Source organism: Eimeria acervulina, genomic scaffold, assembly GCF_000499425.1.
Source record: "Eimeria acervulina Houghton genomic scaffold, Eah_scaff4, whole genome shotgun sequence".
NCBI lineage: Eukaryota > Apicomplexa > Conoidasida > Eucoccidiorida > Eimeriidae > Eimeria > Eimeria acervulina.
In genome coordinates, this window is record NW_013549835.1 from 80,970 (window position 1) to 107,658 (window position 26,689).

Here is a 26,689-nt window from a genome sequence, read left to right on the forward strand (position 1 = left end):
AAGATGACAAACGAAGACAATCACCCGCAAGTTACAAGCAATCAGGAGGATGCCACTTGCTAGAGATGCTCTCAAAAGAGACTAGTCGGTCTTATCTAGTTGCATGTTCCCATCACTTTCGATGTACCACAGGAGGTAGCCTTTTGGGTGGTCATGACGGAAAGCGGACGGGACTACTACTTTAGGGGGAAGCGCAGCCAGCTGAAATTTCAAGATTGAAACTCTTCGGAGGTGAACGTGAAATAATTTGTGATATGCCTTGATGAGAGCTCCCGCCTCCCTTCGATTGAAAGCAACGCTGCTTCTGTCTTTGCTGCTCTTTTCTATTTTGCGTGCTGTGCGCTGTTCAGCAAACTTTGTTTGCATAATTTTGAATCACTAGTCAGCGATAAGCGCAACAGCAGGGCGCGCAATTCCCTAAATAAGACCAATGACACACAAAAAGATTCACTGGCCAGAAGCTTCCTCCTACCTCTGAAATGCACAGTTCACAGTGGTGGTCCTGCACCGTGACTTTCACAGGTATGTATTTTCGTCACAACCCTCTAAAGTGGCGTCTCCCCGGGCTTTCCGATTGCTGGGGAAACACTCGCTATTTGAAACTTTGGCGGAGCGCGACCCAAATTGCATGGCTCTCTTTTTGGCGACAGCGCTAAAAGACAGCCCACAAAAAGCTGCACAAATGCGAATGAGCCACTTGTTTGCGGAGCACAAGCCGCTGCTACCAGCTTCGGGTTCTACATGCGTGTTGTTAGTTTGTCCTCCTGGTGCGCGCAAGCCAGCTGCATTCATTGTAAGTTCTTCTACCCGCTCTAAAAGATCCGTTCGTTTGCTGCTCGCCGATGGGCAATTAAAATCCTCCTCCTTGACAGTTTGTGTTGGCGTTATGGCCTTCATAAGCAGCCGTCGCATCACTTCCTCCGCTGCTGCACGTACGTCGGCTGAAGGCTGAACGATATGCTCGAAGGGTACGGAACAACAAACAAAATCCAGTAAGCGTTCATCAAGGAAAGGTACGCGTGCCCACCGGCCAAATGCGAAAAGTGCGCGGCAGTCTCTGCCCATGTTACGAAACCAGAGGCGCCTCAGATCCCTGCAAGCACTCTCACGCACGAGCAGTGTCTTGAAATGCACCGCCACTCAACAACCCTTTTTTGTTTGTGAATATATTGAAAACGCCCTCCCCATTGGCTATCTGCGTTTTATCGTGTGCACACATACAGAATCTGCTCGTGTCGAAGTGCCTCCCAGCCTTTAGTCAAGTTTGCCGTTCGGTGACGACCGTAGCCACCGAATATTTCATCTGCGCCGCTCCCCATAAGGAACACTGTGCTCTGCACAGTATAGTTGCCTGATGTGCCGCATTGAATGACACAAAAGCATCACAGGACATTCGACCGCCCTGGCGACCGCTGGCTGGCAGAAAGTCACTGCAAGCCCCTGACGGATATACAGAACGAGCTGGGTCTGCAGTGTCTGAAATGTAAGCTCACCCGTCACGCTGTCAATGCAGCGCCACCGCCGGCCGTCTAACGTGCACCATTCGTGTAGGTCAGCCAGATGCATCGCCATGAAGGGTCGTCCAGCTTCGTTGGTGGCCAAAGGCACCCCACATGGAAGCAAAAAGAGGGACTTGAAGGGAGCCACATCATCCCCCCTGCTCGAAAGTCCTTCGGCGTAAGCATCTGTTCTGCCTTCGTTGCCTGCTTCTTCCTTGGAGCACAATAGCCGGGGTTTGCGGTGTACCGGGCAAGCCGCGTGCACGGCAAAGCCCAGGTCGGAAATCCTAAGCCGCCCCTGCCCCCCCACGTGAATCTCATCACAGGCCTGGGTATCTGGAACTGAGGAAAATGCGCGCTGCACTGCAGCAGCTTGCAATTTTGCGCAACACAGTTTGCACGTGCAGTGAGCACAGCCGCTCTTCGCCTGCCGGCGACAAACCCGACACACAACTTTAGCTTCTTGCTGCTGCCCAGAAACAGAGACAGCAGGCGCTTTCACTGGCTCTACGGCGTGCCCTGGAGCTGCAGTTTCTCCCGTGCATGTGAGGTGTGTGGGCTTCACCGGATGGCAATTTCCCCGTGAGCGACGAAAAAGTGGACGGATTAAGAGTTCATTCCACAGGGAAGCATCCTTCAGCAGCAACTGCCATTCACCGCTCTTGTCGAAGTTCGGCGAGACCAAATATCCAATTCCCCTACAAGAGCCACCCGAAACACAGCAGTGCACTGCCGTCTAACGCATCAAAAAGTGTTGGAATTGCAGAACCCACTGAGACGACAGGTTCGTGTGCATGTGCAGTTGAATTCTTCGCTGCAAGCCAACAAGAAACTTCAGTGTACATTCGACCCTTGTGCCTCACAGTTACCTTGCAGAAAAATATAGAGGGGCAGCAATATTGAAATCCATGTGGGTCTGCTTTGGATAGATGACCTCCAGGAGCTGGCTGCGACAGTCTGCACTGTCTGCGTTCGCCACGTCAACAGCTACTAGCCTCAGTTCAAGGGCCCAGTCTCCAATAAAAGCAACACTTTTGCTGGATGGGGTATCTCCGGCGCCACCTCTGCAGTCCTGGGGCTCGTAGCGTTTGCCTAGTGCGTGCAACAGGGCAAGCAGATCCTGGAAACTACGCAACGCTGTCAACCTGTCTGGTGCCTCTGCCGAAAAGGCGACGGAAACCAGTTCCACCACTACCAGTTGTTCAGGCAGCGCAGTATTGAGCGAACTTTCTTTTGTAGCTTTGCTGTGCGTCTTCGCCTGAACCATCCGAGCGCACAATCGGAAATTCCCTACAAATGCAGCACTCGGATGAACACCAATTCTTGAACGTGTCGTAGGCCTCCGTCTCCTGTGTCACTGTATGCACAGCACTCGTCTCACCATGGCAGCTGCGAGAACTCGCAAAACCATTCCAGCCAGCAACGTCGAGTCGACGCCCCCCGAAAACAACAGCCCCACAAAGACCGTCGAAGAATCGGCGCCGCTCACAGAGCGCCTCGAGGTGCCGGTTATCTTTTGCAGGGCCTCTGGAATGGCCCTGGCAACGGCCCCAAAGAGCTCTCTATACAGATTCTTCAGGACGTGTGTCGAAGAGAGACAAGACGAACCTCCTTGGTTTTGAACACCAAAGACACGTATGCTTTCTAGAGCAGGAGTCGCAGGGGGCACATCGGCGAACCCCAATATATTCCCTAGTGGTTTCCCCAAGCAATGGCCTGTCTCCTGCGGCAAAGGGCACGCAAGCGTGTCGAGCTGGAAGCGGCACTGGCAGTTGCTCCATTTCCAAAATTGTTCTCGGACTTTCGCACAAGTGGTGCAGAGACACCACATGTGGGTCGTGCGGATGATGCTTCGCTGCTCCCAAGGGATGCAGTAGAGATTGGGCAGGCCGGAAAGAGAAGCAGTGGAGCCTTCAGGCTCACTGCATTCCGCCGATCTAACAGCAACGCCTGGCAACGCCTCTGGAGCCGCTAGGGCCCATAAATCTAATACCCACACCCCATCCACTGGAACTTCAATAGTCCGTTCTTTTCCTCCCCCCTCGCGGCCTTTCGGAGGGTCAAGGCTTCGTAAGTGCGTAGCAGATGTAGCCAGGACGAAGCAGGGGCGACACTCATCTGGGCAGCTGTTGCTCGGGCACACCGCTAACAGGGAAGCAAGGCCCAGTTTGTCTCGACAGAAAAACAAAAGCCCCAAGGTCTTCGAATGAAACGCAAGACAGAAAGCTGCAGAAGGGGAGGTAACAGCTGTCGTAGGCATGCAGGTACATGGAGGTCGTGCTACGCTGGAGCCCGGTCGGGCAAACGGACTGCGCCACCGGCATCGGCTAGACAGCACAGCGCACACTCGCCTTGCATACGCTGCTCGACGAGGACCGAGAACCTTCAGCAAGTCAGACGTATTTGCATCCGCGGCTTCGTTCACCAGGCCAGCGGCAATGCCGTGTGAAGTGGCACCAGCTGCGGCTGAGGAGCCGCCTGTGAGGTGCTGCTCCTGCTGGTCTCCCCATTCCTGCCACACTTCTTTGCCCTCATACGACGCGCGCGTTTCCTTTGTGCCCTCTATCTGGCATAAGGACGAGAAGAGGGCCTCCCAGACATCTCCACTCCCCACAGAACACGAGCCGGAGTCGCCAAATACAACCAACGTTTGGTTCGATTGAGTGCATCCAGCAGACTCAATCGATTGCTGTGCTTCTGACGGTCCTTGTGAAGCCCTAAAGATGCGTTCCCCACTAAACGTGACGTGGACGTCGCCTGCAGGTCCTTTGTCGTTGATGGTAGACTCCGGGAACCTGGATGTCACCACAACACAATTGCTGCCCTCAGCTTGAGGCGAGACCCCCCCGGTCCGTACTGAAACTGCAAAGCCACGGCTCATTCCGTCCGTTGCAGCCCGCGAAGATTCGCAATATTGGGGTGGTTATAACCTGCGAGCAGCAAAATGCCCCATCCAAGTTATGCACTTCAGCGGAGGTGGGGTGTCCATACACATACAAAAAGACCAATAGGACCGAAATATAGCCACATCAGACGCAGTGCCAGGCTGATGCAGCAGCTGTTACAGGCAGCATCAAGGCTTGCTGTAAAAAAAGAACTTGTTCGATAGGACCCTCACAGTCCTAAACGGTGGCGAACATCTTGTTAAATGCACCGTGCATGATGAAAGGGCAAAGCAAAGATAAGGTGTGGAATAACGCTCCAGCTGGTCATGTTATCCAGAGACTAGCCCGTGGTGCTCGGGATCCGATGCCAGGGACCGCCGCTCGGTACGCAGCCACAGCTGAGGTTGCAGTAGCAGTGTCTGCGAATTCTATTCAGTACAAACCGGTGTACTGAAAAAATGCATGCATGTAAAAATGCTGTTTTGGCCCCATCTCCGTCGGAAGATTAGGTCGAGGAAACAACAAGGCAAGCATGCCCGTCGTTAGTCTACTCGGTCAACGATAATTACATCCATAAAGGTGAATATGCTGCGTAGAATAAATTCTTAGATTTGCGGGTATCCCAAAATGGAAAACCTCATTGCTAGTGCTAGAGCCGTTGGCGTGCAGTTCCAGCCGTCTGTGCATGCCCACGTGTCGATGCTCATCAGGCACAGCCCGATAGGGACAAACCTAGTGACAAAGAGAAAAACAACTGGGGACGCTTTTAGTGCTGAACCGTAGCCTTGACATAGCTTTATCCGCGACGATCAGCGGTGTCTTGACGCTTGAGAGTATTCAGCGCGTCAATTTCAACGTGCTCAACCCTGCCAACGAAGTGGAGCCTGAAAAGGTTTTTCTCTGTTTCTCCAATGAAGCATGCTTTACCTATAAATAAATAATGATTCTTTCGACCCTATTTGCCACGACGATGTGCCAGTTAATGCTTCTTGCCTCAACAGCTCCCATACAGCACAGTGGACTATCCTTGAGGCTGGAGAAAATTGATGACTTCCAAGAAAGAAACCATGTTTGGGCTGTCCACCAAAGGCGGAATATCCGCAGAAGGCGGTATTTTAGTCTTTTGCAGCTGGGCCAGCGCACGGTTTCGCGTTTTGCAAGCATCCGTTTGCATGACCAGGTCCTCGCCTCCAAAAAATTAGGTATCACTGCAGTGTTTGCTCAAAGTGCACGTTGAATAAATAGTGACGCCACCGCCAAATCAGCAACCTATTTTGCCGATATTGGAATCGGGACGGATCCAGTCTCAAGATTTCGTGTGCTGTTCGACACCGGGTCATGCGAGTTTTGGGTTCCTGATGAGGCCTGGTAGGGAATTCATCTCTTGTTCGCTCCGTCAACCAGACACTTTAGAGTATCTGCACAAATTACGCGTTTGAATCGTGTTTGCAAACTCTTCATTCATATGCCTGCCCGCCTAGCATGTCAACCCAGTGCCGCGGGCACCGGAAATACAAAAAGAGCTCAACGTTCGAAAACCGTTTCAACGAGGATGGCAGCATGAGCCAAATGGACGTGCAGTATCTGAGCGGCTCTCTTCAAGGCTATGACGGTGAGCAAACAAGTTTATTGACTCTTCGCCATGGCAAAGTACAGCGGCGTTACACAGCATATGAAACTGTTCACTTGGGCAACGGCATTTCCGTCCTCCATACGAACATTGGCTTCGCTGTAAGTCTCCTTGTCAAATGACTCCATTCTTAGGGGCTCATAAACGCACGTACCCTTTGTGATCCTCAACAGACTCACCTCGACATACCACTCCTCCAGGATCTGGAATGGGTACGGCGATTCACGAGTTTAGTAGTGCAGAGAGTGCAATCTGAGTGAGCAAGCACTTTAGGATGGAATTGTCGGCCTTGGATTCAAAAACCATGAGATAGACGACCGTGGTGTCTTACCCTTGTGAGTGCTACCCACCGTTAGAGCAAAAGTGCTCAACACCAATGGGATGTGGCCAGCATCGATCACATTGTTACAACAGGAGTACTGAAAAAAAGGAACCTGGCGGTATGTCCATTTTCATCTTCCCTTCAGTGCACATACGCACAACAGACCCTTGTAGAATCAGTTCGCTTACTACCTCACAGCTGACGGTAACTCAACGGCTCATTTTCTCCCGCTTTCCCCTGTATGCCGAATGGGCTCGAGCAGGAGGGGCGTTGACTTTCGGCGGCGCCGATCTGTCCAAGAAGGAAAACCCCGCTGAGGAATTCAGGCAAGGACCACTTGGTACACAAGGCAAACGATAAGTTCTGTCTACATTTTTTCTGTACCCAAAGTTGGGTAGCAGTGGATCCGTCCAACAGCTACTGGACAGGTGGCGCATTGTGCTGTCTCCTCTTCGTTGGTGTGCAGCTTGACAGAAACAATTCTGTGCAAACTCTCGGCTTGCCCCAGTTCAGGTCTTGAGCGTTGCGAAAAGAGGCCGTCTGCTCTCGTACTCCACAAAAACAACGGATATCTCGGAACGTCGAAGGGATGAATATGACAGTGGGATTCTGCATTGTAATTTTCATTGTGATAAAAGTATTACAAAGCAATCAGCCGGAGGCGCGTCGATTGTTGATACAGGAACCTACTTGATATACGCCCCAACAGTTAGTTGTAGTGATGCAAAGCAGAGCTCCCATGTGTACTGTGGGCCCCCTCGTAACCAACAAAACTTTTGCGACGGAACAGAGAGTGATGGAGCATTACCTGTCGGACCTGCGGGTGTCCAAATGCGACGATAAAAACACTCTTCCAGATCTGGTGAATTACAGCTGAGCCCCGCTGCCAAATATTAACGGGATGAGAAAAACCTTTCGACTCTACAGAACTTCCATTTCCAAGGATTGCCCACGAGTACGACGGTCCAGCCACTTGTTTCTGGGCTCCCCTTCTAGGATCACTTGACCAGCTCCAGACGGAGTGCCGACCATCATTGAGCTTCAACTAAGCCCAGACGACTACGTACTGGAGTTTGTAAATGACGATGGCGTGCATGAGTGCATGTTGGGCATAGCGGCGGATGACTCAGAGGCAGAAGACGTAGGCTTCCGTTTCGTAACAATATTTTGCAGGCTCGTTAATGCACATTGTTCGTTCTGTTTTCAGGGTTTGAAGGGGTGGACTTTCGGACAAGTGAGAGAGACCGAAGCAATTCGAACCTTCGTACACAACTACGACGTGCGCACTGCAGGTTCTGTTACGGGGGTACTACACAGTCTTCGACAGGGATCACCTGGCCGTCGGGTTTGTTCGTGCTAAGCATTGACTCCCTCCTGACGACTAGACGACGCTACACCGGAAATAACACTAAAAAACTGCCGGCGCAGACTAAAAATGGTAACAATAGAGAGGTCGCTTCGCCTTCAAGAACTGGCACATGAGCACCGAAATGGGTGCCGTATCCGCCAAGTGTGCCAGCCGGTGCCCATCTTCTCACACTAACAAAGCTTATAGTCAAACCAATCACCAAAGAGACTAGAGGGGATCTACTCGACAGTCTTCAAAACCAATGCGTTTCTATGAACTCCCCAGGTCGACCAGAGTAGCTCAAACAATCCACCCTTTTGCGAAACATCAAGGCCTTCCGCGCATTCGGAAAGCCCTGGTCATCTTAAGAAAAAACATACATTGCAACAAATAGACCATACTGCACCACATCCCAAAAAGCGCACCCTGTAAGTACATGCTTTCAACTGGCGACGGCAGACAGAGATTAACTGGTGCCCAAAATATTCATGCGCAAGCAACCTAGCAAAACAAATAAATACCTGCCTTTTCCCTTGAAGCTAGGCTACATGCGTCTTTCACAAGGCGCACACGCTCCAGCCTTCAGTAATACTCCCTCTATGCAGACTCAGCCTCTCAGCCCCAGAAGATATGCTCCAGTCTCGCTCAGGTAGAAAGTGCCTCCTTCCAGGTACACTTGGCTTCCCACAACCAGCTCTTTGTACTTGTCATCTGGAGGAGGCACGTAGCCAACTGGCCAGCCGCACGTAGCTCCGGGTGCATCAGCTTCCCCCCTAACAAAAGCCGGAGGGTATTGCCCTAAAAAGGTACCGCATGGCAAGGCACATGTCTTATCGGTCCCTAAGTATCTGAAGTTTACATATTTGTCTTAGCTGTATTATCGGTCCCTAAGTATCTAAAGTTTACATATTTGTCTTAGCAGCTTCTATGTTGCTGATAAGACTCCAGCAGCGGCTGTGCCTTGTCGGAACTGAGTGGTGTCCGTTTCTCACCTGGTGATTTCTGCTGTCGAGGAGTCAATGGTCCCAGGGTGCCGCCAACTGAAGGGGCGGACCCTTCTACGGAAAATAACGCAAAACCATGGGGTTTATCTTCACTTGGATTCTTCACGTGGGATTGACTTTGGTTTCCACTGTTGAGATGCTTTTCCTCCTTTTCTCCGTCTACTGAGGGTTCATCGGAGGGTGCGGCCTCGTTTTCCTCCTGGGTATCTGTTTGCTTGCTCTTCGAGGATGTGTCCATCGTAGACTGCTGATTTGGCCCAGCAAAAGGTGGTCCCCTATGTACTACGTCATTCTCGTTTGCTATTGCATCTTCGCCTTGTCCTTTATTCAGTGCCTCCCCAATTCCCTTGCCTTGGCCGTTGGGCTCTGATCTACCTGCTGGCTGTTCAGCCTCAGCACGGGATGGTGATGACTGTTCTGGGGCGGCATTCTGGGGTGGTTCAGGAGCTGTGTCATCTCTAATCGCCTCGTCCCCTTCTGGCTGCTGGAGTGGTGCGTGGCCCTTAGGCAACTTCTTCGCCGCTGCTGGTTTCCTCTTGGCAGCGGGGGCCCGAAGCGCACCCTTATTGTCTTTTACATTTTTGGATGAGCTGCTAGTGGGCTCTGTCTGGCTCGCCTTTGACTCAAACTGTTGCCGCTGAAGCCCCTCCTCTTCCTTCTCTTGATTCACCTCGGCGTTCTTTTCTTGCTTCTCCACCGAAAGCCCCCCTACCACTTCTATTGTTCTCCATCCACTGGCAGTCAATAAATCATTACGAGGTGAAAGTCCTGGCTGCGAGATTTCTATGGCTGCTCCCGAGTGGGCCGGGAATATAACTGGTTGCATAGGAGACCGGGGCACCCCACCAAGTATCCTTGCCCAGCTACCGCTGATCGGCTCAGGGAGAGCTACTTCAGCCTGAGCCGTCACTGGCCTCGGACTTGAGTAATTTTCTGGTTCGTAATAGTAGGCCCAGCTCTGCGGCTGGGGAGAGCGCTGCACAGGATACGAAAAATAGCTTACAGGTTCGGTCGCCTTTTCACGCGGGTAGTTAACCGTGGTGTGCGGCTTGTACTGCCAGCAAATCGGAGGACTAACCCCGTACTGGTATTTGTGCCCATATGCATAGCTAGACGCATCCGTGTAACCTGCAGGGTACATCTTAGCAGCATTAGCCTGACGAGATTCCACCTCCGTTGCGAAATCCCTTTTCGGTCCCTGACAGCATAAGGCGTCTGACACAGCCCCTGCAGCTTCACAGAAAATGGAAAAGATTCATGGAAAAAAACAAATTATGTACGAGATATTAGCAGGTGGGCTCACACAGTTCAAACTAGTCGGTAGACACACACTTGCTAGCTGCTCTCACCGATGAGGGGTACGTCGAACAGGCTGCACTCAGGGGCCCTTTCTTCCTGGACATAATACGCCATCTGCTCAATTAAAGGGAAAAAGAACTCCACTGGTGAGACAAACGATGCCAATATCGTCCAGCACTCTCGAGTGTGGGGCCAAGCACATCGACGACAGTTGAACCGGCGAGGGGCACACCTGCAAGGTCCACGGCACTACGCAGAGCCAAAATATTGAAATGGCGAAGCTAAACAAACTACTTCTCTTGAACCAGCATCCGTAGAAGCAAGAGGAATGCGATGAAGGTCAAGGAGGCTCGTGCTGCACACAACTGAAAGCGCCTGAGTGGTGGGGCCAGCAGTGGTCTGGCTCTGCATGCCTGTTCCAAGAAGCACCTCCTGCATTATGGGTTTTTCATCCATATTTTACCAGAGCAAATGCTGTTGCTCTAGAAACGTCACACAATCACTGTTTGTGCTTTAAATACGTTTATGTATTCCGGGAGAACTGGTCGGCGGTCTGGACGGCGGGCCGCGTACAAGGTGCCGGAGTTTTTTGAGTGGATGCATTGCACTCCATTTTGCTTCACAACACCGAATAATATCTCATAGAAACCGCTCTATGAATTAGGCTGTTTCTATTAGCTGGAAAGGTGTCGTCGCCTAGGGCTGGGACCGCTACATATGCACCCCGGTGCGCAACACGCCGAAAGCCAACAGCCCTGTAGCGCTTTACGAAGTTTTTGAGTAGTCTTCCAGCTTAAGGCGAGGATTATATGCATAGCTGGGTAGCTGCGCCTTGTGTATCAGTCGAAGCGAGGGAACAAGCGCTGAAACTCAGAGTGGGTACGTTGAACCACCAGGGGTTTCTCACTGCGCGAATGGTTGCTAGCGCACTTACTAACAGGCAATGCATGCTAATGCTCGCCACAGATATTACTCCTGTACGTGTGTATGCAAGCCAGAAATGAATAAGCAGTGTGCGCAACTAAGCAAATGGTGGCGCTAGGCTTGCTAGTAACTTGTTCGTTGATTGAGACTGACTGCGAGTAGCTGCCGAAGATGACACAGCCTACAAACCCTGTTCAGGTGTCATTGCCTGAAAGCTGTTTGATCAGCCTCTCTAACGAAGCGAAGGAGGCTCCTTGCAACGAGGCAGCGGTTCTCGCTGTGGAGTTTTCTGTCATTGCGAACAAGGCGGCTCTCGGGTCGCTACAAGCCTTCTGTACGTTTCTAGGGAAAGTCCATGAGACCGGTGCCTTCTCTTCGTGGCCCTCAGGGGAGAAAAGGGGTGAAAAGGGAGCGGGCGTATGCCCCATCCCTTGTGAGAGCTTGACAAAGGAAGGCGAAATGCAGCCTTCAGAAGAATGCTGCCAACAAGCTGCAATTAACTTTGAACTTAATCTCACACCCTTCAGCTTTCCCGCCGCATTTTGCGAGCAGTTCATTAGGGAGACAATAACGTTTACAGTTGTAAAAACTCAGGACGCGAGTCAAGACGGACCCCAGAGGAAAGACGTTCAGAGCAAAGCTTCCGTGAAGTCTGATGGGAGAGAGAAAGGAGGGAAGAAGACTGGCCCTCCTCGATCTGCCATTCCACCGGGGGAATCGAGAGTAGCGGATATGCCGGTTGGTGCATTGCTACTCCTTAAAGACGGGGAACGCATGCAGCCACCGGAAGGAGTCCAAGAAAGTCTCGCGGCAATTCCAGGTAATACAAGACAGCAAAGACGTTCGTTTTCGGGGGTTGAATCTAGACACAGAGGCAGAACCTGCAATAATCGTGGTTAAAAATCTGTCACTGCGCTGGTGTGCCTCCGTGTGACAGCTGTGTTGTAGGCGTTCTTTCGCTGCGCATTGAAGTGAAAGCGGTCACATCTCTGCTTTCCCCTGAGCTGCGGCATCTTCTCAATCCTGTTTGGTTTCTCATTAGAGATGCACGCTATCTTCCGTCTACCTCTCAGTTGTTCCACAAGGGACGATCCAGTGATGCAGGTGAAGGCACAACAGAAAACCCTTCAACGGCAGCGGCAGCAGCAGCCACAGCAGGGATGGCAGCACCCGCTGCCGTAGCTGCGGTTGCTTCTGCTGCACTGGCATCGGAAACTAAAGCTCCGCTTTCCGATATTCATTCCCGAGAGTCTTCCAGCGATGCAAAGTCCTCCACGGAAGCGCCTGTTGAGTACTTCGCTCGTGCCCAACTGTTCCGAAAGGTCCTAGAGACAGACCCGAGAAGACCAACAAGAGTTCTGGGAGCAAACACAGTAAGATGGGATGCCGGATTCCTCTGTTTTTGGGGGCCGTCTGTGGAGAATCAGAACGAACTAAGAGACTTCATTGAAGAGCGCCGACTAGAAGTACAACTTCTTAACACATACGATCTATCAGCAATGGACCAGTCAAACCTGTACCCAGACGTAAGTGCTGGACAATGCAAAAGCAAGGCGGTGGGGAGGCCCTTGCTGAAGCAGCCTAAAGCTGCGAATGGAACTCCTTCGAAAGTGCGACGGGCAACAACAAAGGCACAGCGCTCTCCAGGGGGCAATCCAGAAGCTCCTTCAAACCAATTCGTAGCAAACTGTACAAATGCCTTCACGATCGGTGCAGAACCAACTCCGTTTCGGCCTCCTCATGGAGTGGCGTCATTCTGCCTGAGCGCTTTGGCGAGTTGTGGAGCCACTCATCTGTCATACTGCACGGATGTCCTTCCGGTTGCCGGTTATGTGGCTAGAAAAGAAGAAGGCAGTGGAACGGTCCAACTCTGCAGAACCACTTATTCTGATTTCATTGCTAGCGGCACGCAAATTTCCATAGAGATCAGACTGGCAGAGCCGTTATTCCAGCACCTAAACTTCTCGGCCTTACTTGGCCGAGACGTGCTTAACCAGGCAAGGCGCACATGAACACTAACAAACACATTCAAAATGCACGAATAACCCTGTGTTGCTTTTGAGGAGTACGCACAGTCACAGTGAATCGCTGGCCATGCGAGCTGGCTGCTGGGAGATGCGCCGTTTGACAGCAGCGACAGTGGCACTGCCATTCCCAGACTGTAAAGTCTGCAAGCTGTTGTGGATAGTGAATTCCTCTTGAAACTCATCTAACTACTAGGAAGCAAGAGGAGGCATAAGGAAAAATCAATTAATGAATAGTCTAGGAACGAAGGGTGGACGCATGTATAGATTCTTCTGTGGGGGCATCTGAGAGTGCGTGTGTGCCAGGAAGGCGAAGCCGTGCCTCCCAGTGTCTGCTTTTCCATCCCGTTGCCAGAGCAAGGAATTAACCGTTTGTTTCTCGCAGCCCCCTTGCGGAGCAAAGTGGCCGCCGAGGCAAAGCAGCTTGAGCAGAAGGAGGAAGAGCAGTCCCGATATCTGTTTAAGGACAGCAACAGTGATGCAGGGATGGATGCTGCATTGACCCGTGAGGGAGAAGCCGACATCCTTACCGGATTCCTCATTACAGACGGAAGGCAAGTACCCCCCCTCACCTGCACCCTTACTTCGTTAATTCTTGCATACACAGAAAAGTAGCCAAATGAAAGCTTCTATGTACTTTAGAAAAACAACTCATGCTGCAGCACCGAATTCTCAACCCATGAATGAATGAATGCCTAGAAAGCAAGGAACTCCCAAGAACGTTGCCAGGATCAAATTTCTCCTAGCTATTACTGCAGCATCGCTGCCTTTGCTGACAATTCTGCATGGTCTAAGGCTGCTTTACGGCGTTCTGGAAGGTCATCCCAGTGGGCGCATGTCCGAGGCAGCAGAACTGCTTCTTGCTGCTGCCAGAGAAGATGAGGGTAACTCGCAGATACTTTACAATTCTCGTTTACGTTTTTCTGACCGGCGATACTGTGTGGCGGACCTCATCCAGACGTTCGAGCTGAAAGTTCCTTTAAATGAAATAATGACGCCTATGGGACTACAAGGAAAAAGTGACTCTAGCTCTCTTCTCGCCTTTTCCGGCCTTTCAAAGTTGCAAATGGCAACATTGCTGTCTCGTGCTGCAGACCTGAAGTGCCAGGATCTGTTCCCTACATCTATGGAACTAAAAAGCATACGTCAGTTAAATTTCCTGTAAACGCAACCATTTTCTGACCAAACAGGTCTTACTGAACTTCACGTAAATAGCTGTTAAGCCACCCCATCACATAAGCTGCTGCGTACCGGACGGCACGGCGATTCGTGGCGTTAGACAGTAATCCACACAAAATAGCCTAGCTGTGCAGCAGGTGTTGGCTAACCATGGATGAGCTTGCTGGGAAATGGTGACGATGTGCGTACGATACTACAACGACTGGCATTCTTGTGCACCTGAAGGAGATACTCATGCAAGCAAGCGTTTTTGCATTGGCGGCGGCGTTCATGCAGCGCTTGTATTGGCAGCTGGGAGCCACTCTTGACCAGCAACTGGAGGCTTCGAGCAGCGGATGTGACCCATAACCAGCAACTAAATGTTTTCAATCTGAGCCAGAGAGGGCCAGCGACCCTTCTCGCCAGTTTGTAACTGGCGATAACAGCTGTAAATGCAGTGTAAACTGCACCCATGGAGAAATCTCCATGGATGAGGAGTGCCATATGTATATACGCATTCACTAGCTTGCATTGCTCCACATACTGCGCATATCATCTAGGTATTTCTTACATTCAAAAAGTGTTATCAAGTTCTCCACTGACAAAGCTATGATTGCTACTTACGACTTGAAGAATACAAATCCTGTAGCCACGACTAAATAAGACTCCATTCGCATTCTCAGCGACTGCGCTTTGAGATGGCAGATAGAAATAAGAATCGGCAGAACTACAGAAAATGCGAGCTCAATTCATATCGGTCATATTACCATGATACGGGACTTCTGTATTGGACCATTTAATCATGGTATTCTAATTTTCAATTTCCTCTGTGGTGCTGCAGACAACATCAGAAGCTCGTGATCAACTGCAGCGCGGAGATATATGGAGACTTTTCCGGCTATACGCCACGCGCTTTCGTATGAACCTTCTTGCTTGATTTCCTTCTGCACACTACTCTAACTGCCTCCCCAAATAGAAATTTATTAAGCTGAACATTGACGATGAAAATATAACCCTCTGCTTCAAAGTGGGTCAGCATCTCGGTAGCACGAATTGAATGCCCTACCTTAGGCGTGAGCTCTAGCCAACCGATAGAGTGAACAGCGCTCTACACGGAGGAGGAACTCATATTCATTGTCGACGGTATATGCAACTTGTAGCTTGGAGCAGTCCACTACGATAAAGTCCCGCGCATGGTGTGAACGATTCGGTGTTGGGTGCACGTGAGGCCCCATAAGAAACTGTTGGGTGCATGCTCCGTGAAGCACTGAGACAGCGCACCATTTGCACATCTACGGTAAGAGGAAAAGCAGTATCCGAAGGAAAAGAACGAGGAGGCTGCAGTGCAACGCAGAGGCGCCACAGGAAACGACGGCGAAATCTATGCAGTCCATCGTGGTGCGCTTGTGAAGACCATGGCTTTGGATTCCATCTGGTTATCACCGGAGGAACAGCAAATAAGCACGACTGAGAGGAAGAGTTCTCTGTTGGATTGAGTAACAAATAGCTGTCAACGGGGGGCAACCTGCTGGGTGCCCAACGCAAAAGTGCACAAGGAGAAAATGTCGTCTTCTTGTACTAGTTCGAATGTGTTGAACTGCAATAAGCCTTCCGTCTATCTAGAATTAGCCGACGTCCCTTCGTGTCCGCATGCTAGTTGCTGAGTTGAAGATAAGGCCGTTCTCCGCTTACACAGTACTTTTGCAGCTGCATAACCGCATGTCTTCACGGCTAGGCCCGTTTCTCCGACTACCGAAGTTCGGCATGCCTAAAATGCTTCCAGGCCTTGCTCCTGTATATGGCAGGGGCATGGATGGATTCAGTGTCCAAGACTACCTGGCGCTCACAGTTGATATCGGCCCCATGTCTACACTTAGCGCATAACCCTTAAAATAACCTTAAAATACAAAGGAACAGTCTCTCATTCGTATCCAGGACTCAATCCTCCTAAAGTAGGAAGAGTAATAACGGCAATCGCCCTGTTGACCCATAGCGGGTCATTGCCTTGGGTACAGCCAGTCTCACAGCCAGCCCTAGATCCTAGGTAGCTCCAGAGCACTCTTGGCCTGATAGCCTTATCTCGTCGCTAATGTGGCTTGGTTCATTTTTATTTATTATTATTATTGATTATTAGATTTGTTCCTATTTACCATTATCATCATTGACTGTTATTATTATATATTGCACTCTCCTTGCCGGGTAGACCTCTGGAGGTCCAATTTGAGTACCATTGTAGTGCCTGTGCACAACATCTGCCCTGGCTATGAGGGTTTTGGGGAGATAATGGCGCATCCCCAGCAAAGTATCGAGGCACACTCGGTGGCATCTGCCCGCATGCAGTCTCGCTTCAGCAGCAACAGCTGCAGTTGCCTCAACGTCCAGGAGCAGCAGCCGCCTCCTTGAATTATCTGACTTCCCGATTACGCCTTCTGCAACTCCCAGCTAGTGGAATCATATTACATGGGCTAGAGGTTGTTGTAGCAGATGTAAGGCGGGCGTGAAGACAATGCCCACGCAGGGAAGACGCTGGCTTGGGGGGTCTTATTCCCGTTGGCGGCAGCCATCGTCAGCTGGGTATTACCCCGTCCCACATATCACCCGAAGCCTCCTGCCTGCCTATAGGCTGTGTGAACGAGCTCATCGTGCTTGCATTGCTACCATGAGCCTGCTTGCGGATGGCGGTGCCAGCAGTAACAGCGGCAACGGCGCCTACCTGAACAGGCAACACAGTTCACTGCTAAAACAACTGGCCGCATGCCGAACATTGTCTCGGTTGGGAATGTCATTAGCGGCGGCAGCGTCTGAAGCAGCAACTCCAGCAGCGACAGCAGGACCACCCAGAGCGGCGCCGCGAGTTGGATCACCAGTTTGCACCATGCTTGTCGCAGAGACCAAATCAGACATGAACCGAAGCACGCTAAGGGAAGCGGCAACGGAACCTGCTGCCACTGCGCATGCAGGACCGTCTCCCTGTAATCCTAAGGCATTCGGAGGCCTTTTAAACGCGGATGGCCGTGCAATAGGCGTCCGCAGTGAGCCACCTTTAAACAGCGACCTCTTCGAGCCAGCGTATCTACAGTGGTCGCAGGAACTGCAACAACCGCAACAGAAACATCCGGATCATACATGCATGGAGGGTCAACACAACGAGGCGTTTCAAAAGGGCCAATCGCCCAATGGTATTGTTCCTACCGCGCTCGCAGCTCCTGCGGGTACCTTGGGTTTGGCGCCTACCGACGGCCATGCACATTCTAGGATTAGCCAGGGAGGCCCCGAAGCTATTCAAAGAAGATTATCAGCAAGATCCAATGCTGGGGCTGAGTGTGGCGGCACTGCATCATCTTCAGTTGCGTCGGCGAGCGCTGCAGGAACTGCTGCAGCCAATGGAGCCTCACGAAGGGATACGTTAGTAGGAACCCCGAACCCAAATAATGCCTCACCAAGTGGAACTCCGGCCAAAACGACTGCAGTAGGCATTGGTACAGTGGCAGTTGTGCCTGCTTGTAGCAGCTGCTCATTAAGCACTGCGTCTGTTTGGAAAAAGTGGCTGCTTCTTCTCTGTGAGGCGGATCCGCAGCGGCGGCAGGAGCTGCTGCTGAAGTTTCCTCCCATTTGCAAGAAGCACGGCAAGAACCGCGCAGCATCCGGTGAGCATTCATTGCCATTTGTTGCGTTGATTGAGCTCTGCAACTCTCACTGGGTCTGTGGGCACTTCCTGTGGAAGAGTTTCCCCTTGTTGCCCATTTGCCCCTCGCTTACGATCAATGCGCAGGCCAATAGGCTATCTTTGTTGTTGCCCCTATTGCTGGGGCCGTTGCTGCTGCTTTTGCAGGACATGGAGACTTTTTCGTTAGCTTCCGGCAACTACTGCGTCTGCTGGAAGCAGCTGCCTTGCATCCGCATGCCACGGAAGCTTCCGTCTCCATCTTGAGGAAACGTGTTCGTCTGGGAGTGGAAAGGCGTGCACCAAAAGGTACAAGTGCAGCAACAGCGGGAGCTGGAGGCATGACTGAACTTAGCGGGGCCTTGGATGATCTGCATTCGGCAACAGCTGCGCGCGCTGCACGTCATCTCGCATATGTGGAGGATGGTTTGGCTATGCTTGCACTGGAAAAGGGGGCGCAGTTGATGCAGGTGGGGCAGGGTACTACCGTCGTACTCATGCTGAAGCAGTCGCTTGTGGCACGCGCTTATGCTAGCTCGGCACTACATGGCTTCGGAGGCGACAGTCTCCCATTCATATTGTGGAGCTAGCCACAGTCTTAGCTAGCCACTACTCTTGGCCTAGTGTGTGATAGGTGGGATTGCTGCTGCTGATACTGTTGTTTCTGCAGAGCCTACGAGACTTCGACTGCGCGGACAGCTTCCTCCTTGAGGCCACGGCAGAAGGTGCGCCTCTACGCGCTGGACGTGCTGCTCCACGTTGGAGCTTCACCGCCATCGAAGGGCCTCTCCATGACCCATCTAGCCGACAAAAGAGCGTCTGGAAGCAGCTAGAAAGCGGCTCTCTACTTATTCTTAAGCCCGTTGACGAAGTGAGTTTTGCTTTTTTAAATACTGTGGCTGCTGCATTTGTTGTAGATATTGTTCTTGCCGTTCCCTTTGTGGCTGATGATCTTCACGAGCCCAGTTTTGATGCTGTTGCTTTAGTGGGTGTTGGCCTTTCTACTTTCGCTTTGTTTCGGCCGGTTGTTCTGTAGTCAGTGCTTATCACCGGGGATAATATTGTGAGCTCAGGCCTCAGCGTTGCTGGCGAAAGAACTTCGGCTGCTTCACGGTGACTCTTTTGACTTCTCTTATGTCATAGCGCAAGCAGCAGCTGCCACTGCAGAATTAACTGTGAATGCAACGTCTTCACGCCCAGCTGTGTTAGAGCCCACGCTTGTCTACAAAGGTGATGAAAAGTGCCTGAGGAGAACGCAACAGCAGCCGCTGCCGCTGGTGCTGCAGGAGCTGCTAAAAAGTGGACGAGGGAAGCACCGTGTCCGCTGCGTGGTCTGCGGTCGCTCCCTTCTTGTGTCAGCGGATGAGCTGATTTGGGGCACCTTGAGCTGTGCAGATTGCGAGGTGCCATCAACTGCAGTTACAGCAGCAGAAACAGTGTCGACAGAAGGAACAAGTGGGCAGACACAATTTTGTGGCGCACCCTGTGTAGAAGGGTCACCTGCCGGCGATGTGAAGCAGCACGAGCAGCCCGATTATGGAGATGTGCGTCGTGTGCTAAAGCAACTGGAGACGGTACGACGGTTAGCCCGTGATTGCCCCCACCGTATTTATTGCCGTTCATGCTCATTCTTCTAAGATTCCACCTGCTCGTGCTCGCCTTTAGGGGCATTGATGGGTTCCGCAGTTGCGCAAACCTGAGGAATGTTTGTGCTGTTTATCAGGCGACCTCTTGGGGAGCCAACAGATTTGCATTGGCATCCCCTACTTTCATCGCATCCGTGTGCAGCAGCAGCAAGCTGCCGAATATTAAAGTCTGTGTGCATCCCTTTCCAGAATCAACAGCTCCTGGTTTTGGCTCGTGCGGCAACAGCAATGCAGCACCTTTTGAAAAACCAGAAATTGCTCCTGGACCAAGTGAAGAGCCCGCAAAGCCTCGCCTGCAGGGCGTAGAAAAGGAAGGTTTCACACTTTCTGCAGGGGCGAGGTTTTGGGCAATGCCTGTATCATTTATTGCAGCTGTTCATACTCGTCAAGTTGAGGCGCTTGCACGTCTGGCTGAAAGCACTTCACTGCAGCTATTGCCTGCAGATAATGGTGCAATAGCATCTACAGCAGCAGAATCAGCATCAGCAGCAGCGAAACACCTCTGTGAAAATCGTATTTTGGAAGTGTTGACAGCTAGAGAAGGTGACAACACCTACAGTTCTGTCCAAACGAGTACATGTCTTCCTTCGCTGGTCATCGATAGGAAAACGGAGTCGTCCCATCGTGTTCTCGATTCACAAGCAATCCCAGCATTACATTGGACAGGACTTTCTGACGCAGCAGCATCAGCAGCAGCGCAGGCGGCAGAAGAGGGGGGAGCAGCGTTGGAAACCTCTTTTAGCTTCTTGACGCCCCGACAGCGAGAAGCCGTCTCTGCAGCTACATCGCAAGGAACCCGCATCGTGACCATAGAAGGCAGGCAGCGGAGTTCTTTAATGCTGGAGTGCAGTTAACGTCAAATATGTTACGCGGCATCTTTTAGAAACACAGTTCAAGCATTTGTAGTTAGTGGCTATTGGCCAAGCCGTGAACATGTTTTCACCCTGCAGGAAGGTGGCAGGTTGATTGTGGCGAGCTGGGTGCTGCCGATTTTGCTGCGGGCTGTGCTACTGCCGTAGGACCTCCTGGAACAGGGAAGACAGCTGTTGCTGCGTCTATAGTTCGTGAATGGCTCTCGAGGTGTACCTACACTTCTGATGCACGCTGCGAGGACACCAAATGCGCATGCAGAACGCCCATTTTCGTTGCTGCGGGGACTCATGCAGCCCTTCGTTCGCTAAAGAACAAGCTTGACCAAGAGGGTACGCCAAACAGCGCTTTCACCGCATAGATTGTGCAAGAGTTGCAGACTCCACAACAAATGGAGCCTGGCCGGTGCTCCAATGCATTCTCCTCGGATACAGTGGTTCCTGTGTACTTTTTGCGGGGGGTATAGGTGTAGAGACGGTCCGCCTATCAGATGAAGCAGCGGTGCTCGAAGCGTTGCAGGCCGCAACGCCTCCACGCAGAGTAAGCAGAAGCCGTCTCTTCTGGTGGTTTCGCTTCTCGTTGAGGTCTAACATACAGTTCTAATTCCTTATGCGAGGGCCTCGGGACAATTAGACGTTGAGGAAAGATGTTATTCGCTCATTGACTATTGCGGTGTCCTCCGGTGCGTTTGCGTAGGCACCTGTGCTACTGGACACAATATATCAGGTAATCCGAAAGTTAAGTGCTTTTATTCCTCCCATTATTGCTGTTTCAGCTACTCTTCGCAGCGGCAAGGAGGAACTGCCAGTGTGTGGCTGGCTGTGCTGGGTTCATTGGAGTATAGACAAGCCTGACGCTCTTGTGTGTTGCTGGTCGCCAAGACCCTGCTAGCAAAGCAGGGTGTGGTGGTAGTATGTGTTGTTCTACGTTGATGCATCTGCTGCCGGATTGTGTGACAAAGGGTCATCGCCTATCCAAATTGAAGTTGCACCCTCGCCGGCTTCTTGTAGATGAAAGCTCCCAGCTCACAGGTATTTTTGTTCCTTAATCAGTATGATTCTTGAGTTCTGCTTTTGCTCCCCTCTGACCAGAGTGCCACAGATGGTAGATGCTGTAGCTGTCAGCCCTTCGCACCCCGAGCCAGTTCGCTTGTTCCTCCGCGCTGGCCTGTTGAAAGCGCTGCGTTTTGAGCTGTGTTCATTTTTCGACGCGGTTTGGCCCTATTAAGCTTTGCCTTTTAACCCGTTTTTCCCCTTGTGGCAGCTTCTCTCCAGAGACTACAGTGATTACGGTACATGTTTTCGGTCCCTCTAACCCTTCGGCAATACCTGGGGTTCGCTTTAGTTGAATGGAGATGCACTGCAAGGATAATCGGGGCAGGCTTCGGCCATCTTATGCGGCACGGAATCGCAACACAGTAGTTCTGCTTTCCGTGTGGTGGCCTCTACCTTTCGCCATTCTTCGGGATGCTCCTTGGAGCTGCCAGGCAAAAAGCCTATCTCGCATGCTCAATTTTGGTTCCCTTGTAGAATTTTTATTGGACGCATTTTGGAGGTTGCTGCTCTTTGCTGCAGAGTTTGCAGGCCTTGGGTCTTTGGTCAACGGAGCTGACGTGGTGGTGTTGATTGGCGATGAGCGACAGCTGCCGCCACCAACAGCTCTGCCGGCGTCCTCCTCTTCTCGCTCTTTCTTTAGCGCCCTTAAGGGTCAGTAAGGGCCGTCATTTGAGGCGTTTGCTCGATCTCTCGTCTCATGTGTCCCCTGGCAGATTATCATGCGAGGCGCAAAAGCTGTGCTGCGGCTGGATGTGCAGGCGGCGCCTGTAGGTCGGTGCTGCTCAACCTCCAATTCCGAATGCCTCCCCTCCTTGCGGCATTCATATCTTCTCACTTTTATGAGGGCAAGCTGCTAACGCATCCATCGCGAGCAGGCCCGTCGTCTTTTCAGGAGTGCCCGTTACCGTCAAAACAACTTCTACAGCGCCAGCAGCAGATTCAGCAGCGGCCACTGCAAATGTATGGAGGCGTTGATTTGGCGCCGCTGTTGGATTCCCCCCAGCACCTGAGTGCATCTCCACATTTCAGCAGAACGGCTTGCCAAGACACCAGTGAGAGATGTACCCGTTTGGGGGAAACGGCGTCGTTGCACTGTCGAGACTCCATTGGAGGGAAAATGACGGTTGCAGTCAAATCCCAGAAGAAGACTCAGAATGAGTGCCGTTTCCCGTGGCCCGACGGCAGTGAAGGCGACAGAGATCTTGCCAAGAGGCTCGTGGAGCAGCTAGTTGCACGATGCAAATCTGCCGGGCAAGCATCCCCATCATCGCGTTGGGTGGAGGAGCTGCATCGGTACTCCATCCCCGACGTCCTTCCCATTCTGTTCTTAGACACATCGCCTTGGGCGTCAGGGCCTTCCAGAAGACTGGCAAAGATCACGTTGCCGCCTTCAACAGCGGAAGGCGAAGCACCCACTATTATTCCAGCCGATGCCGCAAGAACAGCACGTAGCGCAGACGGCTGCAAACCACTTGTGAAGAGCCTGCCTGCGGAGCAGCGCATCAAAAGTTCCCTTCAAAATCCGCTGTCCGTATTCGCTGTTCCAGTCCTGCAACTTCACATTGCCTCTGTAGTTGGCTAGCATTACTTCCTATTGGTAACGAGACTTGTAGTGGGGAAGATGCGGTACCGGGCCTATTCGGTGACCGCCCTTCCGGTTCAGCTGGGTTCAGTTTTATCGCTGTATGTTGGGGATTTAGACTTAGTGGGTCTGTGTGTACTGCTCGGTAGTTCGTCACTCTCGGATGTTTCTCTGTCTGGTGCCACTCTTTTAGGGAGGCGTTCATGGTGTACAGGTGCATAGATGCGTTAGTCAGCTGCGGCGCTTCAAAGCATGATATTGCAGTGCTGACTCCCTACCAAGCTCAGGCGCAGCTCCTCTCTCGCGTACTACATCCCGTGGTAGGTCTAGTTGCTACCATACATTTCGTAGCAGTGTGGGATTATCAGGGCCGTCAGAACACACCGAGCATTCCGGTTGTACTGTTTGCTTGCTGTGCTCATCCAACTCAGGAGGGGGAAAGTAACGCCCGAGGGATACACAAGCGGTCAAATCGCCTCTCATTCGTTCAGCCTGTGAGGTTACTGGTGTGGAGGAGGCATTCCTCTTTATGCTGGTTGCTACCCAGCTGAAGTCTTTGTAGGAATGCAGGTGTAGGCAGCCCAGCGCGTGTTGGCTCCTTTCTTTTGCCTGTGAATTGTGTTAAGTGGCTTTCCTCCCTGCATGCTGTGACACCCTTGTACTTTACTGCCCAGGCGCTGGATGTGCTGGACGAGAGGTGCCGCCCGCACCCGCAGGTCTTTACAGTGGACGGATTCCAAGGCCATGAGAGAGAGTACATCATACTATCCACTGTCAAGGGGTCTCGTAAGGTATGCAAAGCTTGCCATCAGGACCATCTTAACCCTTAGCAGGTTGGAAGTAGCTGGCGAACTGTGCATTGGCAAGCGCACAAGCGTGCATACAGTGTGCAATTCTATGAGTGTAGGTTGCAGTACATACTTCCCACAGACGCACTGCTCATTTCACAAAATGAGTCATACACCCACGAAGATGAACACTTTTCTTCCTCGCTCTCCTGTGTTTTTTTGCTTACTTTAGAATACCTAAGGAGCTTTTCCACCCGTTCGGTGCTTGCATTTCGCAGAGTCTTCGGGAATTCTTCCTCTTTGACCCTCGGCGGATTAATGTTGCATTGTCGAGGGCTAGTAAAGGCCTTATTATTGTTGGAAATGCCCACGCACTTGCTGACGCCTCACCAACGTGGAGTGTGAGTGCCAAGTTCCTCTGAAACGCACATACACCATTTCGTCCATGACGAAACTCCCCGCTTCAGTCTGCAGCCGTGAAAGAATGAGGGTGCATGACAGTCTTTGCAAAATCTTTGTCAGTTTGACTGCACAGGCCAAGTGCCATTAATGCAGGAGGTGCACTTCAGCTAGAACACGGTGCTTTTACCTGAATCTTTTTGACGAGTGCTGTAGGAGACATTTTGCGTAGCGTCACATTGCACGCACTCCTTTAAGAGTGGACGTTGCTTGTATATTGTTTGGAACGATATTTGCAGAGCTTTCTCTTATTCTTAAGAACTCTCGGAGCAGCACTGCCTTTGGATCATCCCTCGCTGAGAAGCATCCTCACGCAGGGTATGTTGCTTCCCCGAACGAAACCCTTCCAATGTCTCAAGCAAGAGCCACTGCGCGATTTGAACCCTTCGAAGCGCATGCCTGAGGAAGGGGAGCAGGAGGGCCTTGAGACTTTGCCGTACTCAGTCGAAACCTCGAAGTGATGCGGCCAAGAGAAGTTGTCCGGTACTCCTTCCTCATTGCATTTGGTGTCTTTTACGTTGAAGTTACCGAGCGGAGCTGGCGTGCAACCGTTTTTTTATTGCGTATTCAAGCGAAATGCAGACCGCAGCCATCCATGGTAAAGCCATTCCTTATCCGGGCGAGGAAGGGCTTACAGACCTGCACACTGTGGCCAGTAAGTGGTCAACATCGTTCTGATTTTTCCTACCCGAGCTAGTTACACTTATCAGATTGCGTGTCTATCCATAGCGCCATTTGGAAAACAATGACATACCTCGTCCTTGTGGGTGTAGAACCGTCCACGCAACAGCTTAGATGTAGCACAGCCCCGAGACCAAACTTTCCATGAGTGCCCTAATTACTGCAAAACCGAAAGTGGAGGCAAAATAATGATTCGTTCGTATTAGAATAAGCCCGCACCTTGGTTGTTGTCGAGTTTCTTGGAGTAGATATAAGCAGTCAACAATTCAGGTTCAGTTAGGACAGTATACCTGTCGGTTCTGCACAAGGTCCTTCTCTGCTGACCTTTCATGAGCCTTTATTGTGGGAGTCATCTGCTTTCCCTGACCGGCTTTGTGGCAAGACTGTGGCAACTGTTACGGAGCTGGTCAATTTCAATGCGAGCATACTGACTTCAGTATCTCCCGTACAGGAAATTGCATCAGTTCTCAAACATGCGCGGTGTGATGTTCTACACCATGTAGAAAATTTTGTGTGCCATACTGACCTTTAGGATACGACCACAACTGCAGAGGACCACACCAACGTAAGTTTAGAACCGCAACTGAACGAGCGTCTAGAACCACTGTATTGGATTTATGTTTTTGGAATAGCTAAGTAGCGAGCCGCACGTAGGGCGTTGAATTAGAGCACTAACTATTGCAAAGAAATACGAAATACGACCTTGAACGGGCGTGTTGAATTTTTATTCTGAAATAGGGCACTGAATTAGAGCACACAAGTGGGGAGCTAAATCACTGAACTGGAATCCATGTTCTAACTTGTCATAGCCACACTGCGCACCGACCGGCCTATTGCTTGGTTACAATGCAGAAGGTGATTGTGCTGGACACTACGCATCTTGTCCCGTAATGCACGCCCCTGGCTCCAATCAACAATTAGTGCACTCTCAGAGCATGTAATAAGTTCATGAATTGGGGTTTGGGTGCTGCGCTTAACGAAATGCGCAACCCCACCTTCCAGCCAACCAGGACACATCGTGCAGCGGCTAGTGAAAGCCGTCAGAATTTGGGTTTGCTTCTTATGGTTTCGCTAGCTATTAAAGGTTTGTATTTTAACATGTTTTCCGCCAGTTTAGCAGCGACGCAATCGCGTCTCGGTCAAATTGCCCAGGGGTACAAGCATTTCAGCAAATGGAGACAAAGTGAGTGGAAGACACAGCAGACCGGACAGCCTTAAAATTGGATAGATACATGAGAAGCACTGATAATTTTTCTTCTTTGTAAAAGTTAAATTTTTTACTTGACTGAAGTGTGACTGACAATCGGTTTTGGCGGGCAGCCAACTGGTAAAGTGGTACACTGTCGTAACCGCAGCTCCGACGGCAAACCTACCAAAAAAGTGCGAGCACTGGGTTAAAGTAGGGCAATACACATTTTTAAAGTAATTTATTAATTCAAACTGAACGTAAGCGCGGGTGAGGACACCGGAACAACAAAGGAAGGAAACCAGTGGCGCGTTTCACTCAGAACTGCACGCAAACTCACGTTCGCTTAACTGATTGAAATGCTGCCGTGTGCAACGAACTTTAGTGGATGAGTTGTTAGGATACTACACCAGTATTGGTAATGCGTAGGATATTAGCTAAATAGCTTTGTTTAGAGCCGTAGCCCTCCTGCTCCACTAGCACGTCGTCACTGAGTGATACAAGTGGGCTTGAAGCAGCACGCGCAGTATGCTAGTGGTTATGGCTGAAACAAAGCCGTGAAGAAGAATTCTTCTAAACTGCTTTACCATTTCGTTTATTAGAGCCTGTTCATAATTAGTGGCCATTCACGTCGAGCTGTTATTTGCTTGTGGGTCGCTTTAGCC

At 51.2% G+C, this 26,689-nt stretch overlaps 4 protein-coding genes across 4 annotated transcripts; 2 read left to right on the forward strand and 2 right to left on the reverse strand.

The window, feature by feature from the left end:
- Positions 1 to 516: 516 nt before the first annotated feature.
- On the reverse strand, positions 517 to 4,380 carry EAH_00001240 (hypothetical protein, conserved; the record flags this gene model as incomplete). Its single annotated transcript, XM_013395619.1, has 6 exons — positions 517 to 1,093; positions 1,222 to 1,351; positions 1,494 to 1,926; positions 2,157 to 2,235; positions 2,369 to 2,757; positions 2,881 to 4,380. The coding sequence occupies 6 exons, from the start codon at positions 4,378 to 4,380 to the stop codon at positions 517 to 519; spliced, it is 3,108 nt and encodes a 1,035-aa protein (XP_013251073.1).
- Positions 4,381 to 8,291: 3,911 nt separating this feature from the next.
- Positions 8,292 to 10,091, reverse strand: EAH_00001250 (hypothetical protein, conserved; the record flags this gene model as incomplete). Its single annotated transcript, XM_013395620.1, has 4 exons — positions 8,292 to 8,482; positions 8,677 to 9,664; positions 9,767 to 9,886; positions 10,038 to 10,091. The coding sequence occupies 4 exons, from the start codon at positions 10,089 to 10,091 to the stop codon at positions 8,292 to 8,294; spliced, it is 1,353 nt and encodes a 450-aa protein (XP_013251074.1).
- Positions 10,092 to 11,082: 991 nt separating this feature from the next.
- Positions 11,083 to 12,923, forward strand: EAH_00001260 (hypothetical protein, conserved; the record flags this gene model as incomplete). The annotated part of the gene is made up of 2 exons (XM_013395621.1): positions 11,083 to 11,731; positions 11,860 to 12,923. 2 exons carry the CDS (start codon positions 11,083 to 11,085, stop codon positions 12,921 to 12,923), a joined length of 1,713 nt encoding a protein of 570 aa, XP_013251075.1.
- Positions 12,924 to 16,752: 3,829 nt separating this feature from the next.
- Positions 16,753 to 24,618, forward strand: EAH_00001270 (hypothetical protein, conserved; the record flags this gene model as incomplete). The annotated part of the gene is made up of 14 exons (XM_013395622.1): positions 16,753 to 17,740; positions 17,926 to 18,227; positions 18,428 to 18,628; positions 18,831 to 19,331; positions 19,481 to 20,252; positions 20,423 to 20,605; positions 20,740 to 20,813; positions 21,235 to 21,304; positions 21,857 to 21,979; positions 22,087 to 22,855; positions 23,104 to 23,230; positions 23,585 to 23,701; positions 23,977 to 24,099; positions 24,397 to 24,618. The coding sequence occupies 14 exons, from the start codon at positions 16,753 to 16,755 to the stop codon at positions 24,616 to 24,618; spliced, it is 4,572 nt and encodes a 1,523-aa protein (XP_013251076.1).
- Positions 24,619 to 26,689: the final 2,071 nt, after the last annotated feature.